At 31.5% G+C, this 20,412-nt stretch overlaps 1 protein-coding gene across 2 annotated transcripts in view; it reads right to left on the reverse strand.

The window, feature by feature from the left end:
• Positions 1-129: 129 nt before the first annotated feature.
• Positions 130-20,412, reverse strand: part of LOC128172968 (receptor-type tyrosine-protein phosphatase epsilon-like) — a 29,733-nt gene continuing 9,450 nt past the window's right edge. Inside the window, exons 6-26 of one of the 2 annotated variants that reach the window (XM_052838706.1) lie at positions 19,150-19,290; positions 18,072-18,212; positions 16,798-16,929; positions 15,779-15,896; positions 15,498-15,601; positions 13,267-13,439; positions 13,069-13,156; positions 12,920-12,993; positions 12,764-12,800; positions 12,568-12,665; positions 11,081-11,209; positions 6,591-6,739; positions 5,942-6,077; positions 4,016-4,174; positions 3,757-3,850; positions 3,576-3,646; positions 3,198-3,332; positions 2,958-3,077; positions 2,610-2,758; positions 1,687-1,822; positions 130-1,393 (exon numbers count right to left, since the gene is read on the reverse strand). In XM_052838706.1, coding sequence (XP_052694666.1) covers positions 1,322-1,393; positions 1,687-1,822; positions 2,610-2,758; positions 2,958-3,077; positions 3,198-3,332; positions 3,576-3,646; positions 3,757-3,850; positions 4,016-4,174; positions 5,942-6,077; positions 6,591-6,739; positions 11,081-11,209; positions 12,568-12,665; positions 12,764-12,800; positions 12,920-12,993; positions 13,069-13,156; positions 13,267-13,439; positions 15,498-15,601; positions 15,779-15,896; positions 16,798-16,929; positions 18,072-18,212; positions 19,150-19,290 — 2,456 coding nt within the window. In that variant the 3' untranslated portion in view covers positions 130-1,321. Of the gene's footprint in view, positions 1,394-1,686; positions 1,823-2,609; positions 2,759-2,931; positions 3,078-3,197; positions 3,333-3,575; positions 3,647-3,756; positions 3,851-4,015; positions 4,175-5,941; positions 6,078-6,590; positions 6,740-11,080; positions 11,210-12,567; positions 12,666-12,763; positions 12,801-12,919; positions 12,994-13,068; positions 13,157-13,266; positions 13,440-15,497; positions 15,602-15,778; positions 15,897-16,797; positions 16,930-18,071; positions 18,213-19,149; positions 19,291-20,412 lie in introns of those variants that run through there. The other variant, XM_052838707.1, reaches the window with a different exon arrangement.

The raw sequence follows: 20,412 nt of genomic DNA on the forward strand, positions 1-20,412 counted from the left end.
TTGTTTGTTTGGTTTTTGTTTGTTTGTTTATTGATGTGTTTTTGTTTTTTATTTAGCTGCAAACGTTCTCTATATGAGAATGTTATAAGTGAAAAAACGAAACTGAAGACATATTACAAAGAATTATTAACTAGGCTTAAATTTATTTTGATAAATAGAAGATTAACAAAGAAAATAATAAACACATTACAAAAATTAGCGTTGCCATTCACAAAGCAACGAATCGTGCTACGTTGCTGAAAAATCAACTATCTATTAAAAGAACCAGTCAACTAGTTAAACGATGTTCATTAGTTAGCATATACGCATGTACACATAAACATAAACATATAATATGCATGTATATCATACTTTTGGGAACAAATCATCTTTTGTATGAGAACCAAAAATTACAGCGAAAAATTTTAATCAGATAAAAACCCAAACGAAATCGAAAGCATCACATGTCGTTGTACAGAGAAAAGGACTTCAGTCAAACACTGATATATTCTGTCAAAAGCATCAATTTGGATAAATATTGATAGTAATATAAAACCTTGCTACTGTAATGTTACTAAAAAACATTGTGTGTTAGGAAAAACAACAGCAAAATCCATGTACATATACCAGACAAGTTTACTACCAAATAAAGAAGTACAAAGATATCAATTAAGGAAGTTTAACTTAAATGTTTCGTGAATTGTTTACAATGCTAAGGATTGCTTCTTACATTTATGTACTGCTGAATGACTCTGAAATGTCAACGGCCTATATGTTGATTACAGATTTTGAAAAGAACCTAAAATGCAGTTTGAATAAAAATTGGAACAATTTATAAGATAATTGAAAAAATAATTGGTTATCTTTTGTATTTTTGTAATACCTACTAAATTGGATTAATCAGTTTTAAAACAGTAACAATGATTCAACGTTTGTTTTAACATTTATTAATTATGCATAACAGAAATCTAGATTAGAAATTAATTTTAAACACGCATTATGTCCAAATTAAAGCGCGATAACAAAATTAACAGATACCATATAGTTTAGTTAGTGAGTTACACAAAGTTAAACCAATAGTCAAACTCAATATCAAAGTAGGAAATTGAAATAGGTTTTCAAGTTAAAAAAATAAATTGCTTTTCTTATAAACAAAACCACAGAATCAATATAAATGCAGTCTACAGTTTTAGGGATGAAAAAATTACATGTGCATAAAAAACACAATAACATTTTTATATCAGCCAAAAAAAGTGAACATATTTGTACAAAAAAAGAAAATGTTTTTGTAAAAACTAAAGTTTTCAAAGGTTACAATTGTTTACTGCTCAATTGTGTATCTTCAACAATTTCCATATACACAGTCATTCAGGAGATACTCTGCCACGGCGTCATGACAAAGCTGGTATTCCTCCTTAAAAAACCCAAAACACTCCATGTATTTACCAGATACTGTGATTCATGCATTCATGTGTATATAACTGTATAGAATAAGTGCATGCTACTAATGTTGTAAAAATAACCTATGATCAACATTTAACATATATATTTGATTTTAGCTACGAACAAAATCGGAACAATAATTATCTTGTTTAAAAGACAACATATCTTTAACGTAATAATTGTCGGCTATTGATCCTATGATTTTTTAAACTAAACAGATAAAAAAAAACCAAAACAAAAACAAAAAACCCCAAAACTGCTTACCACAGTGGAGACACACTCTGGTCTCCGTATCTGGATCTGACGTACAGCTGTAAAGATGTCCACCTCTCTGTCTACGGAGATCTGTTCCAACACGTTGTATACAACAAAGAAAGGACCACAGCGTGTAGCTCCATCACTAAGTAGTAAACAAAATATAATGCTTTAAGTTAATTTGTTCAAAAGAATAATCGAGCACACCTGTACCCCCTATATGATTGATACTACCTAAAATGCATGATGTTTTATGTGGATAATAAATAAGATCATGTTTGAAAATGTGTATTTAAAGTACTTGTTATTTGGAAATATTTACATTTTCAACTTGTCTGTGATTGCATTACGAATCAACTTTTGAACCACATTGCCCAATATTTTCATAAACGATTAGCGACAAAACATGTGCGTGTAATATAGCATAACGGATAAACAGCATTGGCTACGCTTCGTAGCAATACATAGCATGTGCTACATGAAACATTTGTGGTTTTAAAATGTAGTTTAAAAGTGTAAAAATTGAAAACAATAGATATAAGCAATAAGAAACCAGTGTTTGAATATTATGATGTAATAATTTCCGTCGGAGTGTGGTCAAACTTATCATTACGCCCTTGGGGCTTTATTGGACTTGATCGCACCCCGACCAAAAGTATCACCTCATTATACCCAAAGAATGATTCTTTACTCCTTACAAAGACCGTATATGCTCATTTACCTTATAATAATGCATTGCGTAAATAACATTTAATTTTAATGTCACAATTTTATTCTATTAAAGTTTTATATAAATTGGAAAATCGCTTTTCATTTTTAAATTCTTTTATATGATTGTATTGTTCTTAATGTAAATAACAGGTTTTTTTTTAAATATAAGGAAAGTACCCCATTCGATCATAGCACTTTAAACGCTCAGTATTATAATGTACCTTGACAGAACTAGAACCCGTCCCTTTTCGTTCGTCTTTTCAGTTTTGACAGACTTGATCACATCCAAAAGAATTCTTTTATCAGAAGTTTTCTGTTTTTCTCTCCATTTTGGGCATTCCAAAACGGTTATGTCCATTTGGTTAAACCCCTAAACATAATAAAAACATCAATGCTTTATTATGTTTGAATAATTATAGTATAAGTTGCTGCACGATTCCTTAAGATATTTAAATTATTTGAATGTTCGTATATCTAGTGCTTAGTTGTTACTGAATAACAGTTGTTGCATGAATGCTGTTATTCCTTTTTTCAATACTTTACTTTAGTTTTCGTTTAACAAAATATACCGTTGGCTGTATATTTAATTTGTTTATTGTAACGTTTGAGGCCTTAGAGGAGGATAGGTTCTTAATGTAGAACATTCCATCAAATTTTGTTTGGCCTTCCGATGGATACCATTTGGATGTCTGTAACAAAAAAATACAGCATGTTCCGAATTAGAGGTTTACAGATATAAAGATCAATAGATATATAGATAAATAGATAAGTAGATAAAAGATGTTAAACAGAGACAAGATTTTCCTTACAGATTCGATGTCCTTGAGTGGACACAGGAAAACGACAACACGTGCGTCAAAGTCCTTGATCAGTCTAAGGAAGTCCTCGGTGTTGTCTGGTAGAGGGTACTGGGCGCTGATCAGGGAGTCCTTCTCCAGGTACGACTGTATGAAACACATAAATTGAGAAAAATATATTGTGTCCGAGTAACTTCAACTTCATTAGTTTATGACAGACACTTCATTTGACTTGCCTTGCGTAAAAGATGTTTAAATAAGAATTACTATTTATTGAAATTGGAGGGAATTTTTGTTAATAGGAAAAATATAAAAGGTCATGTTGAAATTAACCTCATGATCATTATGTCAAAATCAAAATCAAAGGTGTATATTTTTGTTATATTCTACCTGGAGAAGAACTGCGTTGTAGTATGTATTATGACCCTTTATGTAGGACAGATGACACAAGAACTCTTCAACTACGATATACAAAAGTAAAAAAAAATATAATCTGTAAACGTTTGAAAAATATGAAATTCATTTTACTCTTTGATGAAAACTTTTGAAGTATTGATTTGATATTCTTTACCAGGAAGTACGCTCTCTGTGTAGTTAGCTGATATCTGAGCCCGACCAGATATGTAATCTTGTTGTGTATACTCCTTTCTCAAGGACAGTAACTCCTACAAATACAGAACAAAAATTACATTCATTTAATTGATCATTGATCAATTTGACAGTGGAACAAAAGGATAACAAATGAGTAAGTAATAAACACTATAACAAAAAAAAACACAAAAAAAGAAAACTAAGTGTAAACCAAAAGTTCGATGTTCAGGTGTTTTTACCTCTATATCGGAAGAATATAATTGCTTTTGTTCTACATCTCCACAATTGGTATAACAGGAATGTTCTTGGTAGTGACTCAGAAACTTTTCTGTTTTCAAACATTTGGACCGACCACTGAAGGCGTCTCTTAGTGCTAGATAGAGCAACCTGTACTGGTCCTTTGGGAAAAGAAAGTTATAATTTCACAAATACATGTCACCACATACACAGGTATACTGATATATTTCAAGAAAATTTAAAAAAGCATAAATTTACTTGAATAACATATCATTACGTGAAACGCTTAACATTTAAAAATGATTTTGTCGACGTTGTAATTTTTTTCAGGTTGTGTTTTTTTTAAAACTTCTGAAATGCATTTAAACCACAATAATGATCGTTTCATGAAGATTTTAAATAATCTAAATGTACTTGTATTAAATATCAGTATGTTAAACGGTATACATTTTAAAAAATAAATGTTTGATGAAGTTTGTAAATTTGTTTAGGTTGTATTTTGTAAAACATCATTCGACGTATTGGGCGAGATATTTGTCACGAGGAAAACATGTTGATCAAGGAAGAGACCCGGGAAAAGACCTTAAAGGAAGACTGTTTGAATCACTCCTTGTAAACAAAGACAAAAGAGTGCTTTGAAAGAGTAAAAATTGTTTCCTCTAAGTCAAATGTCATTTCCTTGATTTCAAATAAGATTTATTATACTAAATTTTCTTCCAATCAAGATGTTAAATTTCAATACGAAACCTTGATTACATAAGATGCTTTATTTTTTAAGGAAACTAAAATTCTGTAATCAATCAGCAAATTAAATAAAACCTGGATTGAGGATATTATTTAGAAGGAAATTTTATCCACGCGATAACAAAATCATTTCATGAACATGCACAAATGCGGTTTTTAGCAACCAAAACAAAAAATCTGCCTGCTTTTTTCTTCAATATCAAATTGAAAAAAAAGGTTGTAGAGAACATGTATCAAAATGATATTTAGTTTTATTTTTTTTAAATGCCATGAACGACCATAAATAATAATGTTTTAAATTCCTTCTCAATTTTACCATAAATGCACAGTAATACAAGCGAGATTTACTAGTAATTAAATTACAGTGTCTTTGATAAAAATATAACAAGGACAATCTGGCAGCCACAACGAGATGATGGATGCAAAGTAATGAAATAAATAATATTAAATACATATATAGCTATGCCACAATAAACAAACATAATGTTCGAGGGATGTTATTTTCAACTGTTGCCCTCCCAAACAAGCATTATTTAGGTAATTTTACTAAATGTCATAATTTTAAAGAAAACTTTACTGATAACGTGAATTCTACGGCTGACCATGCGCGCAAAATATTTGCGCATGTAGCAGGTCGTTGTGTTACCCGTTGTCATGTGTTTTGCCAACGCTAAGGGTTATAGTATATAAATAGTGCCTGTTTGGGAGGGAACAGTTGAAATTGACACCCCGAGGAAACCATTGTCAAACGACGCAAACCAAAGGTTGACAATGGTTTTCAACTGTTATCCCCCAAAACATGCGCTATTTATTTATTATACTGAATGTCTTAATTTGAGAGAATTTGTTTACTACTTTTATATAGAAATGACATGAATTCTATGGCGAACCGTACGCGCATGATTTACGCGCATGTAACAATTCGTTGTGTTACCCGTTGCTAAATGTGTTGCTAACGCTGGGGGTAATATAACGGTTTATCAACTGCGTCTAAACCAATCAGACTTCAGTATTTAACATGAAAGAATAAAAAAACAGATTATAAACTGCGTTTAAGCCAAACAGAATTCTATATTTAACTTGAAAGTATAATAAAAACACTTGTTGTTAGTTGGTGTGTTACTTTAAAGTGAGGTAGAACTGTAAAATGTTTTTATACATTTTAATTAATAAAAACACCCTACATCTCCCTGAATCATGTTCATTCTGTCTTTCCTCATTGTTCTGACGTACATCGGTACGTTGATTTTACCAGTTCTCTCTCCTTCTCGGTAGAGGGCGTCTAAGGCAATGTACGTTCCGGTCCTACCAACTCCTGCACTAAAATCAAATCAAACAATGAATATTTTTTGGAGATTTTGTTCTGGTACACCTAACTTTTCAGTTTTTTGAAAACTAAACAACATTGATTGGTGATGTTACTCAAATTTTGATAAGAACAATTGGTTGATAATAAAACAACCAAAACCTTTAACATAAACATTCTGACACAACATACGCAGTATTTGGTATAAAAACATTTGTCAGCGTTAAGTGTTTGAAATTTTTATAAGACTTTTTTCAATCCTATTAGTCGTTGTTAATTATGAAATATGTGTTCAATCACTGTAAGATGTATAATACCCCCCCCCCCCCCACCAAAATAAAGTTGTCGTTTGGTATATGTATTATTGTCGTCAATGTAAGGCAAATTTAATTAACCGGTAAAATGTTTATGAAATTCCAAGTATTTTGTTTTATCTATTAGACGTGGAAAAATATTAATTGTTATTTTAAAAGTGGCAGTAGTCATTTCTATCTCCTGCTGAGTGCATAATTCCCCCACATTGTTACCTGCAGTGTACCACTGTGTACTTCCCAGCAGAGTTAGCAGTGGCTCTGATCACGTGACGATGAAACACGACCAGACTGAGGGGATCGGCCACTCCATGATCTGACCACGTGGTGAAGTGGAACATCGTCACTTGACGGTCTGTTCTGGTCTACAAAAATGAGTTAAGCTCAAATTATAAAGTATTTAAATAATTCGTGTTTTGGCATATTTTACTTCCGACTTTTCCCTATAATTCTTTATGTTTCTACATAACATGTTTTAATAGAACACAATCGATACCAATATTCATATAGATTTACTTTGTTGCGTTCGCATACACATCCATCATTTTTTAAAGGCTGCCTGGTCCGATTTGACATTAAACTTCGTTATGCTAAGTATGTGTATAAAATAATACCTTGCAGAAGGTTTCTCGGTCAATTAAGCCATAACTGATGTACACAAAATTGTTTTTATAACAGGTGGACACAATCGAGTATCGTGTAATTTTTGCTTCATATCAAAATTCGCCCCTGACGTCGAGGCGGCTATATTTTTATTAAGACTTTGACATTGTTGTAAATAAAAGGTCATAGTTTTGGCACCTCAGAAATAACCCTTTATACATTTTGTTCACTAAAATTTCTGAAGTTGGCTTTGTTAACAAACGATGGATAACATGCTCCTAGAAAAAACTAATCATTCGGGGAAAGTAACCAAACAGTTCCATTTTCTTAACATTTTAATGATGCATTTTTGTTTGTTTCTTGTAAGGCCATGAAGAATTTTTTTCTCTACTTTTCATATTTCGAAGATTTAAAGGAGACCGATTCTAAATGTGTAAATAGGCGAAAAAGTTTAACTTTTAAAGATTGTTGCTTCGTATGGATTTTTTTTGATACTGTAATATCGTAGACATCGTACGATGCAGCTGTAAGGCATTTAAACTCATTTGAGAATACTTTATTACATTTTAGTTTGGTATTTTCTAATAAGCTGAGACTTAACGTTTGTCGAAAAAAGAACACTTAAAAAAACGAATTTACAGATAAGTGATTATAGTTTTCTTTTTGGAGCCTGCAAATTCATGTACATTTGTAATGCATTTTAAAACAAAATCGGAATTAAAAACGTCTTTAAAAATCCGTTTAAATAATTTATGTTGAATTTTTCCTCATCCCCATTTTTCATGTTTATTAAAGATGAAATCCTTCTTTAGAAACCTTAATTATAGGAATGAAAATTCAAGTAAAAAAATCCCTAAAACAATAATGAAAGAAAGCTTCTTTACTCCAAATTTTTAACAACGCGTTATAAATGATTTACATATCGGGAATTAGAATAATTGCTAATTGTAACCAAAGTACTGAAGTACTGAAAGCCGGGCTCTTTTGGTGTGTCTTTATGCATATTGTGTAGTAAAGACTGAAAATCTCTCTCTCTCTCTCTCTCTCTCTCTCTCTCTCTCTCTCTCTCTCATGCTTTTAATGTCGGCAAAGCATCAGAGAGCGACCAAATTTTTTAAGCGGCTATAAACAAACAATATGTCTGTCTAGTAGAAGTTAAAGAGTTCAACAGTTGCTGCCTTGAATTTTGCAACAAGCAATAATGGAAATTCATGCGCATTTTATATATCCAAAATGCATAGTAATGTTTTAAAAACACGTTATTTATAAGAAAACTAAAAAAGATAACAATTTATTAGAAATTTTAAAAAACAACAACATGCCAACACTTTTGACAAAACGTGGCTCTTTGTTTTACTATTTGGTATAGCGGAAGCTTAACCTTAACGCTGTTTGGTTTGTTGTTTATTTGTGCTATTTATAGTAACATTGGCGATTTTCCTGCCTATAGCCAGGACTCTGCTTTCAGCAGAGCCCGGCTAAAAATGGTTTGACCACCAATCATGGATTGCAATTATAAGCGAACTAAATGTGTATTTGTTTTGTCAGGGATTTTGTGTATAGTTTTTATTGAAAGTGTGTTCGAATATGGATTCTCAAATTTATGGCTGTCCATTTGCGACCAAGCAGTTGATTAATGAAGCGAGCTCTACCGGCAAGGCGTATGTGAATAGAAAATTCGGACTAGTTGCACATTCATTCAACGGATTTTTTTGGCGTCAGTAAATCGGACCAGTAATGCATCGTTTTAATCGTCCCAGTAGTTCCCTGTAATCATGGCAATTTTTATCACTTCACTCTCTCACGAGAATCAGCAAGACAAAACAATAACGATGTAAGCGACATACAGTCAATGTTACCTCTAAAGTTCACCTCAGTACACTTTCAATCAAAAATAATCGTGTGACGTCACAAACGTTTACACATTGATCCGATATATTTTTTCGGAATCAGTAAATTTTGACCCACAATTCATAGTACCAATGGTTTCCAACCTCACGTTCCAACATCACGTTCTCCCGAGAATCAAAGTAAAACCTTTGAAAAGCTTATAAGATGTGTAATTTTAAGAACATCATGAGACCCATTTTAAGAATAGGGTGCCCTCTTTTACGACAAAGTTACAACTTAAATATGCAAGCTTAGACTTTTTCTCAACATATGATTGTAGAGAGGACACTAGGGAATCTCCTTGATATTTTTTCAGACTTCTAAAATTCAAAATAAGGCTGTAGTTGCACAGTTCGACAGCTATTTTAATAGACTAATAAGGCATTGTTCTGTTCATGTATGAATAATCTGCATACAAAACAACATGTAGAATCTCATATTTACTGTTTTGTGTCTTTTGGCAACAGTTTTAGTCAGTTTCGGGCAGAAACAAGCCAGTTCAAGATATGTTTACATTCTTATCAAATGTACAAGATGGCCGTACACCCCCATTAAAGATGTGTGGAATGCTATATAAATGTATATGTTTTTAAATTGGTTATGTTAACTGTAGAGAACTTAGTTATAGCTATAAACAAGACTCGATATCAATTTGCTATATCCGTAAAACGCTATATCTGAATTTTTTTTTATAACCGTAGATTTATTACAGGGATTTAAAAAAAAAGAATTTGGCGAAAGACTCTTCAAAACTTTGCTATATTTAATATTTGGCTACATTCGTAATCCCTACTACAAGGGTTTCCCTGATTTTAATCTGATAATATAAACCACATTAAAAAAATTACGGTCAAATACAACCTGCAACAGTGATATGAATTTCATCATGATACACTTGTATATGACAAACTGCATCAAGTAAATCAAGGTAATTTTTGATTTTACTAATATCTAACAATATTCAAAATGACTCACTTTAATGTGATAATATTTTTAATGAGAATATTGTGTTTAATGTTTTTTTCATAGAATTAAAAACAAGATTGAACGACAGATTGATACCATTTTCGGTATAATGCTTTTTATAATGCTTTTAAGAACAAATTGTAATTTTGATTTTTACAGAGATTTTATAAAATTACCAACGAATCACTTCATAGGGTATAAAAAGCCACATACGCATTATAAATCAAAATACTATTCCTTATGAATATATTATAACGGTGCGATTTCATTCCCTGCCTGCTTTTCTAAATTTGTTACGTTTTTAAAGAAAGTTTCATGCACGTCACTATATTGCTAAGAAATACGTGTACCAGAATGTTTCGTTCTTCTTTATAATATCATTTCATTGGTGTTTTTAGACACAAGGGGCGTTATGGGGCTGAATTTGATTGTGCCAATTAAGTCTGTGTTTTCTTTACTGACATCTACGAATTTCTTCAGGGGTGTGTGCTAAACATTTTAAGCCTACATCATTTAGAAATAAAATGAACTTCATTCTCCCGTTCTAAAACTTCATGCAAAGAAGACATTTCTGGCCGGAGTGCGTCATCATAGGATCATGTAAAGATCGAATCAGCGCGTGTAATTAGAAATACGATACATGGTATAGACTCAACTAAGTAAAAGTCAAAGTAAGTAAAATATTCAATATTCTATTTTCCTTGGTATGAATATAATCAAATTTATGTAGCATGTATCTCAAAAGTATTATTTGTGATTAAATTGTGATTAGATTTATTACCTACAATGTAATGTCAAATATTGGCATAATTCATTTTGTTTTACTACATGACACATATCCTATACCTAAATTTTTTTTTGATTATCTATGTACAGGGCAGTGATGAAACTTTGCTTCAGCAATGACGCTTGATAACTTTTTAACATTAAACTTAAATTAAAAAAAAATCCACAAATCATGAAACAAAAAAAAGTTTTAAAAAAATGGTTGGTAGTTTGGTTAATATTGTGGTTTTGTTCCTTTTTTATTATAAAGATGTTTATGTTGTGTCTTATTTCATAATTAAAACTTAGACGTTTCTATTATTATATAACAATCTATATGCAAACATTACATGTACTAAATATAACATATACTTAATCTCAGTCTTGTTTTAAAAGATATCCCATATATATATTTACTATTAACGGCAATTTCCATGCATATCTCACACTGCTAACATTATATATTAATTCTTATGTTTTACCGATTTGTTGTGTATCTTGAATCGTCTGATGATGTACTCAGCGTAGGTTTTTTCCTCCAGATGTCTAACAGTCAACGTCCCGCCCTGTAGTTTGTCGTTGATATCTGGCCAGTACTGGGCACACTTGTTCTGTCATTATGAAAAATAGTTATTGGAAGCGCATAAAAGAGTGCGAATATCCAATTAAGAGCAATGCAAAGTTGAGGTCAACATTTGGTCCAGTACAGTAAATCATTTAAACATCAAACTGACCCTTAGCTATCAGGATGGCATGGCTTTTGCATAGAAATTTGATTTGATTTTGAAAATACTTAACAATAACTAGCATGGGCTGTTTTTAAAATTGTCATCAATTTATATATCCTAAACATGTACTTCCACAAGAGGTCAACATGTCTTAATGGATCTTTCTTGTTTGCATTTTAGGCTTTGTTTCGGAATTATTCAAGACTCCTCCAACTGTTACCGCCGCTTTTATTATTAGATGTTTGCAATTATAAATTTAATAAAGTTGGGTGGGGTTGAGGAATTTCTATATCCTATATTCAAAATATTCACTGTTTCATTGACAAAGCAAATAACATGCGTACAGACTATTGCTACAAGCATACAATACATGAAATGAATGTTTTTAAGATGAAGTTAAAATTATAAGAAACTCTTAACGGACGATCCAAGACGACTATAACGGCAATATGTTACCTGATAGACTGAAGGACATAAAAAAACATGTTTACAAAATGACTAAACTTGTCACCCATCACTGAAAAGCCACAAACTCCGCCTTATGAACTAATAGTTTCACTATCTCAGAAGACTCCTTGAGTATCACATAATATTGCATTTAGTTTTTCAAACATACATTGTATATGGGAGTAGAGAAGGTTTTCTAAGATTTCATAAATTTCACTATGAAGCTCTATTGACCCCACCCTCAGGCCTTAACTATTGACTAAATATCCATAGATTTCAAAATATAAGTAGACAGCTTTAATTAAATCTTGACCATTTATTTTGTTTTCCTAAGATATATACGGAAATAAAAATGTATAATGTCTTAGATTTTATACATTTTCACTATATGGCAATATTGGCCCCACCTTAGGGTCTTAACCTCTGACCCAGGAGACATGGATTTCAAGATTTAGGTAGAGGGCATCCTGGCATTATATGCATTTTTTCCTCAAATGTGTAGCATATTTTGTTCCGCAAATGAGACTCCGTAGATGGTAAGGTAATAACTTTTACAATTTATACTCCTCGTATAAGAGGAGTTTCTTCATTTAAAAAGTAGAAACAATTGGCCTTGTTGTTTTAAATCAATGTTAACAGGCGACCCACCATGCAAAGACGAAGACCAATAGCAATAGGTCATCTTAGTGACTCATTGTCCTAAACAGACGGACACGCAATTTTTTATTGTCAAAGCGGCAATGTATTTTTGATGCAATTACAAAGGAACGTAAATGTATATATTATATGTTCACCTTTGTTCCCTCTGTTAGATTGGTCAAACAGACAATGTTACAGACTTCCTCCTGCCAAATCATGGTCCAGAAATCTGCTATTGTTTTTGGTTTTGGACCTTGCGAAGATTAGAAAAATAAAAAGTAAAAATCTTAGTATCGATTAAAATTAAAATAATAAAACTGTAAATGAAAAATCGATTATTAGAAAGGTTACCCTGGGTAGCAATATATGTCCGCCTTTCTTTAGTATCCTATTAAAAAAAAAAAAACTCCATTCAATTCTAAAGAAATATTGTTAAACAAAACTTTTATTAATTAAAGTTTATGATTTGTTCGTTTATATGAAAGACATCAGAAATCAAATACTTGCGTCAATGTAATTAGCATTAATGTATCCCCCTTGATTGCTGGCTGCTTCCTTTAATATTACTCGAGAGTGATCATCTAGAACCAGAAAAAAATATATTTATTTTATGCTACTTTACTTTTTACATTATCTGAATTGGTTAAAATACGTACATGGGAATATGGTAGTGTATCTATTTTTAACTTTGTTTTCCGGTTTCTTTCCCTCAAAGCATGGGTGAAGCTCTCCTCGAGGTATGTCCTGTGATGTTTACATTAAACACATTTTTACTTCCTAAGAAAACACAATTTGTTTCATCGTTTTCAAATATGCTTGGCAATAAAACAAAACCAGTTACAAACTTATCTTACATGGTATTCACTCTTAAATCCAGCGTTTTCATTCAGAGACATGTTTGCAATCTGTGCTTTCATATTTCTGATCGGAATGTTTTTGTTGGTTGGAGGACCCCGCTTAGTTTTCTCAGGCAAAGCATATGTGGTCTCTCTACTTCCATTTGCTTCCAACATTTGTGATCTACAACCTATCATGGATACTTATTGTGAGTTTAATATGTCATAATCCTCCCCCCCCCCCAAAAAAGAAAAAAAAAAATAAACAACAAGAGGCCCATGGGCCACATCGTTTACCTGAGGAACAATATATATGATAAAATCAGCTTAATGGAGTCATAATACAAACTATCTGGACAATGTACAATAATACATGTAGATCCTGTATAAATAAAATCCATTTTCCCCTGGATATTCTTATGTTTATAATCATTAGTCCCTTTTCTAACAGGATGATTTTATAGTCATATCACATGTTGAGTATTGCAGTTCTCAAAAAGATCCTTAACAATAGTTAATATATGGGATATAAACGTACATCAAACTCTGAACCTTCTCGGGAGGCCAACGAATTGTCCTGGGGCCAAAGTCTTAACAATTATAAAGAATCATCTGGCTGATTAGTTTCTGAGAAGATTTTTAAAGATTTACCCTATATATTCCTTTGTTAAACTTTGACCCCCCATTGTGGCCCCACCCTACCCCTGGGGATCATGAGTTTCACAACTTTGAATCTACACTACCTGAGGATGCTTTCACACAAGTTTCAGCTTCCTTGGCTGATTAGTTTCTGAGGAGAATATTTTTAAAGATTTACTCTATATATTCCTATGTTAAACTTCGACCCCCCCCCCCAATTGTGGCCCCACCCTCAGGTGAGCTAAAAAGGTTAAGTTTACAATACAATAAGTTGTTAAAGTTGGTTTCTGGAAGAACAGACTTTGAAAATTTTCTTAATAAATATTGACATTTTTTACTTTTTTAATCTTTAGTTTTTAAGATCTGTGTACAAACATAGAATTGTGAGCAAATCTATGTATCTTGCTTATAATTCGAAGCTTAACAATCAAATATGGTTAGTAAATAGAAATTGTAAACAATTAAACACAAGAAACATGCACTACATGTATAACAAATAAAGAACACAATTTATTTTTTCGAAATGAATCATATATATATACATGTTTATACCTACATATTTCCGTCAGCGATATCAAACTCTATTTAAACTGAATAAACTCGAGAAAATGCCGAGCATCTCAACAAAACCTATTGCATCAGTTTTCCATTACGCAAAAGATAATGCCGAAATACCGATAGAATGAATTGTATTTCAGAACCCCTACATCAGATTTTGCTTAATTTGCGCAGGAAAACAGTTAACTGTTTGATTTACTGAAGTCTCTGTTTGATTTAATACGTAAAAATCACGAAATACAGACGATAGTTTCCAGGTTACAAAGCATAAATAATGAAAACGAAACGAAAATCAGAACAAGCTAACACCAACGTCATGTGTGAAAACTGTCAACGCATTGAAATATTTAGCCTCAATTTACTTCACAAAATCGGCACCAATATATTTTGCATGTTTGAAAATTTCCCTTCATACGCGAACTGTTGCACAACAAGCAAATTCATCATAGTCAGATCGACCCTTGTTCGTATAATGTCATGGCTGCTTTAAACAAAGAACCTCGTTTTAGAAGTATGGAATCATTTTACCGGATGCTGAACCCGAAGCTATGAAACTGATTGAAACACGCCTTTCCTTTATCATTATTTTCGTAATAACTCAGATTTGAAACAGAATTACCCCTTAATTTTTGCAATTTATAATTTCCTTCCCATAAGAATAATTTATGCTAAACTACGTTGAATTTGCCTCGGTAGTTCTTGAGAAGAAGATTCTTAAAAATGCACCCCCTTTTTCTACAGTTTCAAAGTTTTCTCCACTTTGAATACAGATCGGACTTTTGTTTCTGCAATTTATATTCGCCCTCCCATAAGGATGTTTTGTGCCAAATTTAGTTGAAATTGGATAAGCGGTTTTAGAGAAGAAGTTCAAAATGTAAAAAGCTTACAGACGGACAGACGGACAGACGAACGGACGGACAGACGAACGGACAGACAGGCGGACGGACAGACGGACGACGGACAAAATGTGTTCAGAATAGCTCACTTGAGCTTTTAGCTCAGGTGAGCTAAAAAGCTGTAAAATAAATAAAAATAAGCCTCATTTTGCTTACTTGGTGGATTAGGAAGGTCCTTCTTCGATTTCTTTATATCGAAAGTTTTTGTTTCCATCACAAATGACTGTCTCTTTGCCATTTTTGTAGATTTTCGTTTAAGTCTAATTGCAAAGAATAGTGTACAATGTGTTTATTAAATACCTTTAATGATATTTGCAATAAAGTTCAGTACAATTAATCCAGAATTGAAATGTTTACTAAAGTGAGTGCATGAAAAATGGACTTGATATCGTTCTTTGATTTGTTAATATTTGCATGAATGTTACTTTAACACATACCGTATAGCAACAAAGGCCAATATAACTCCAATAGCTACAATTACTAATGAGCCAACCGTTCCTCCAACAGTTACAGTCATATTGTTCGATGAAGGTAATTCGGTAAGATTCGGAGATTCTAGAAAAAATGATTAAAACATTAAATGATGAACAAAATGTCATCAAAGTTTTAGACACTTCTTATTATCCTATTAAAAGTTATCAGAATAAAAAAAATCTATAAACGGTGTCCTTCGAAAGTGCATCGAAGTAATATATGCCATCATTAAATGTGGTTTTCGTTTTCACAGCCTTACTGAATACTTTTATCAATTCTATCACATTCCTGGTTTATGCAATACTTATTGTAATAATACGTTTTGTTTTTATAGTAAGATATTAGTGTCACATCATGCTTTTAATTCTTAATTCCTTTATAAATAACGTGAATGAGCAATGCAGAGTTTGATAAATAAATTATAAATCATTTGAACATAGTTTAGTTTTTTTCATATTTGAAAACAATGAAATGTTCATGGCACAATAAGCAGCAGGTGATTGTTCTTATAGAAAAAGCTCAAGAAATAAATTGGCGTGTCTTATACTCTGAAACAGGTATATTTTTGGTATTGTTTTGTAATTGATTTATATAAAACCATGATGTAGATATCATTTATTTTACCTTATATGCATTTATGTCCTTGATGTTTTTTGGATTTTTAAAGCTTTTTGGTTAACCTTGGAGGTAATTTATTTATATGTGTTAACTTATGATGCATACATTTTTTTAAATTACAGTATAATAAAAACAAACAAACATATCGAACGTTAATCGGAACTTCAAATATTTGGAAGCTATTTTGTTTACATTGTAGATACTTGAATTTGCACTTAATATTACATTTTACAAAGATAAATTTAACGCGTCTATGAATGTTAAAAAACATATACAATATTGTTATCTGTATTAACAGCGAAAAGTTCTATCTTTGCTTTGCCGATGAAAATAAATAAAACAATGCATATTCTGCAAAAATTACCGATGGTACAATTATCAGCCTTTAAACCTGCAGCACATGTACACCATCCGTCTGTGTGTCGACATGTATCACTTTTACAGTTAGGTGAACATTGTCGTGAGCATTTATTGCCAAAATATCCTTCATCACAAGCTAGAGGTAAATGATACAGAAATAGGTCAAAGGTGATACAAAAGATAAAAAAAAAAACCACAAGAACAACAAAAGACAAATAATACCGATTGTCTTTTAAAATAACACGTTTACGCACAATTGTTACCCACGCAATCGTTACTCGAACGTTATGTTGAGAGCGACTTAATGTAGCGTGTACATTGTACAATGTCTGATTAATTTTTTTAAACCATGATTACAGCAATTTTATGCATATCTTTTACAATTTTATGCTATGCTATTGTATACTATTTTAATGATAAACTATTAGGTTCCAATACAATGCTCTAAAATTTGTATGCTATGTTATGAGAGACAGAAATGAGGGCCTAAGGATATGCTATGCTATAATATTTGAACAAAAACGACTCCATTCACGGAAAACATTCCAAACAGTTCGGAATGAAATGATAAGAAGCCAATATATACACCTAATGTGAATATTTATTATTTTAAATAAAACTAGTTAAAGCCGAGTTAAAATCATGTTGTATGCTATACTATGGAATGCTATGATATGATATGTTATGACAGCTGAGAATCTATTATATTGTATGCTATGGTACTCTAGTCCAATGCGATAGCATGGTATTCCAATGCTATGCTCTTAAGCTTTCAATGCTATGCTATGGTGTATGTTGTAAAAGATATGCTTGAACTGATCTTACCAATACATAAGATGTGATACTTTTCATATTGTTTACTACTGACTTTTTCTTAAACGGGAAACAGATTCCTTTCCTCCAAGTATGTACACTAACTTCATTAACACATGCATATATACAGTCAAATTTTCTCTACAGTGCAGATGTGCATCAAGAGTCGAAATAAAATATTTTTTAAATAATCGAAAATCTTTAGATTTGTGAAAACATTTTTGTACATGATTTACATATATATATATATATATATATATATATATATATATATATATATATATATATATATATATATATATATATATATATATATATATATATATATATATATATATATTAACATATATCATTTCAAATGTATCTGAAATAGCCAAACTTAGAGATCAAGTCTATTAACATTGTAAACGATGTGCTAGTTCTTTCTAAACTTATGTTACTGGATGAATATTGAATACTCCTTACCGCTTTTACAATTGTCCCCAATGTATCCGTCCTGACAACCACTGTGACACACTCCATTGATATGGTCACATGGTTCACTGTTAGCACACTGACCGCTACATCGTTCTTTGCAGTTCAATCCAAAATATCCCTTTGAGCACTCTAGGAACAGGAAAACGTGTTTGAAATATAGAGCACTTTTGAACATTGAAATATTTAAATGAATGCAAATAATATCAATCATTAAGGTATACATTTGCATTATCAAACTTTCCAAACTTAAAAATAAACTGGAACAAAGCTCGTTGCAAAGCAACGAATGGGTCTTCCGTTAATGTCGAGAGTAAAGCTAGATGCTAGTTCTTATACCAATAACACGGGTAACTTAAACAAAAACAGAGAAAAAAATCGAATAATTCTTTGTACGATTTAACAAAATCCGACTGATTTTGAGTACGTATTAACAAAAACCTTTTCGATTTCAAGAACGACTTAACAAAAAATATCAGAATGTGTCAAAGTAAGACTTAACAAAAATCGAATAAATTTTGGTACGAGTTGATTTCACTTTGAAATTTACGCTATTTTTTAAACCTAGAACGCGGAATCAAAATTTACAGAAAAATCAATTTTTAATCCCAATTCCTCTGTAACGCATCATCCGATTTTTAAACTGTTTCCACTATTAGGTTCAGCTATTAAAGCTCTACAAAATACGTATATGGTTTGTTTTTTTTATCAAAAAATTTAAGATTTCGAAAAATTTGATTCACTTCCTGTTTCGACCATAAGTGACGGACTTTCAATACCAGAATTATTACAGAGGTAAAATGACAAATGCATAACCATAAAAATTGTCAAGCTCGTATCTTAAAGCATTTTTGAGAAAAGCCCCGGACAAAATGACTTTCTTAAAATTTCAAGAATGACGTTACGTCAAAACGGTAATGACGTTGCCTTTAAAACTTTAACGTCTTCGAGTGACTCTAATCTGCAAAAATCTCTGAAGGTTTCATTGAAATTGGTTAAAAAGACCCTTAAGAAGACCCTAATAAGTAAAAAATAAAGCAAAATGTGTACGATTTATTATTAAACTTACCTTTGCTGCAATCACCTATAGTATATCCCGGGTTGCATCCCTTGTTACATTTACCCGTCTGTTTGTTACACGGCGAATTGTCCAGACAGTGCCCACTACAGTTGTTGACACAGTTATATCCATAGGTCCCATCATAACAATCTATTACCGATAATGGTATCAATATGAATAGTTTTTTTTTTTAATAAATCATATTAATGTTTAACTTATTATTGCTCAAGTCATTTTTTTTTTGGTTGCTTAAAATAATGTATTTATATCAATTTTGTATTTTAATTCTACATTTCATAAGCAAATCGATTCTAATTCACAGTGCTATAGATATTTCGTTTTGGGTGATATATCAAAAAGCATTAGAGTTTTTGCAATAAATCCTTATATCACAACATTTGATGACCTAAAGAAGATCCCTATTGATTGTGAGATCAAGAAGTTAAATGGTGTACATGAAATCTCAGATAACAGTACAAAGCTGTCATTTTCCCTCCCTCGTTTAGTGCTTTTCTGAAAGATATTGTTTACTCAGGGACTGGATTTTTAAATTCAGATTGTTAAAAAAGGCCCGATGCTATTATACAAACAAGTATTTTATAAAATCAATCATTATTGACTTAGCATAAGTTTGTTCTAAACTCAAACAGTATTTTTTAAATAAATTATTATTGACACACCATTCGAGACTTTAAACCACACTTTGGCTAAAAATGCACATATAGCAAAGCAGAGGAAATGTTGACTACATTTGTTTATTGTGTTGTCCGCTAAAACACTTTTGGCAGTGATATGATATTAAAATCTAAATGTTTTTTGTTAGTCAATATTATTTTGCATAATTTTGTTGGTTTGACCACACTCATTCTTTAAGTTAATCGTAAGGCACTTAATGCAAAAATACTGAAATATGATATAAAACAATAAAAAAAACTTTTTTATCATTCACTTCAGATACAAATTATGGCAGCAGAATAAGGTTAATATATGTTGTTTAATACTAAAACTGTTTACGTATTATGATCATTCAAGTTTCTGTTGCATTGAATGAAAATTGGTAAGGATTTGCAAAGTAATTAGAACCTTCGGACTAAAAATTTTCATTCTAAACTACTACTGAACACTTAAAGGGACATGGTCACGATTTTGGTCAAAAATTATTTTTTCGATTTTAATGTTTACAATGCTTTACTAAGGCATAATTAATAGGCAACCAAAATTTGAGTGTCATTTGATGAGTTATAAGCGAGTTACAGAGCTTACAATTCTTCG

This window comes from Crassostrea angulata, chromosome 2, assembly GCF_025612915.1.
Source record: "Crassostrea angulata isolate pt1a10 chromosome 2, ASM2561291v2, whole genome shotgun sequence".
NCBI lineage: Eukaryota > Metazoa > Mollusca > Bivalvia > Ostreida > Ostreidae > Magallana > Magallana angulata.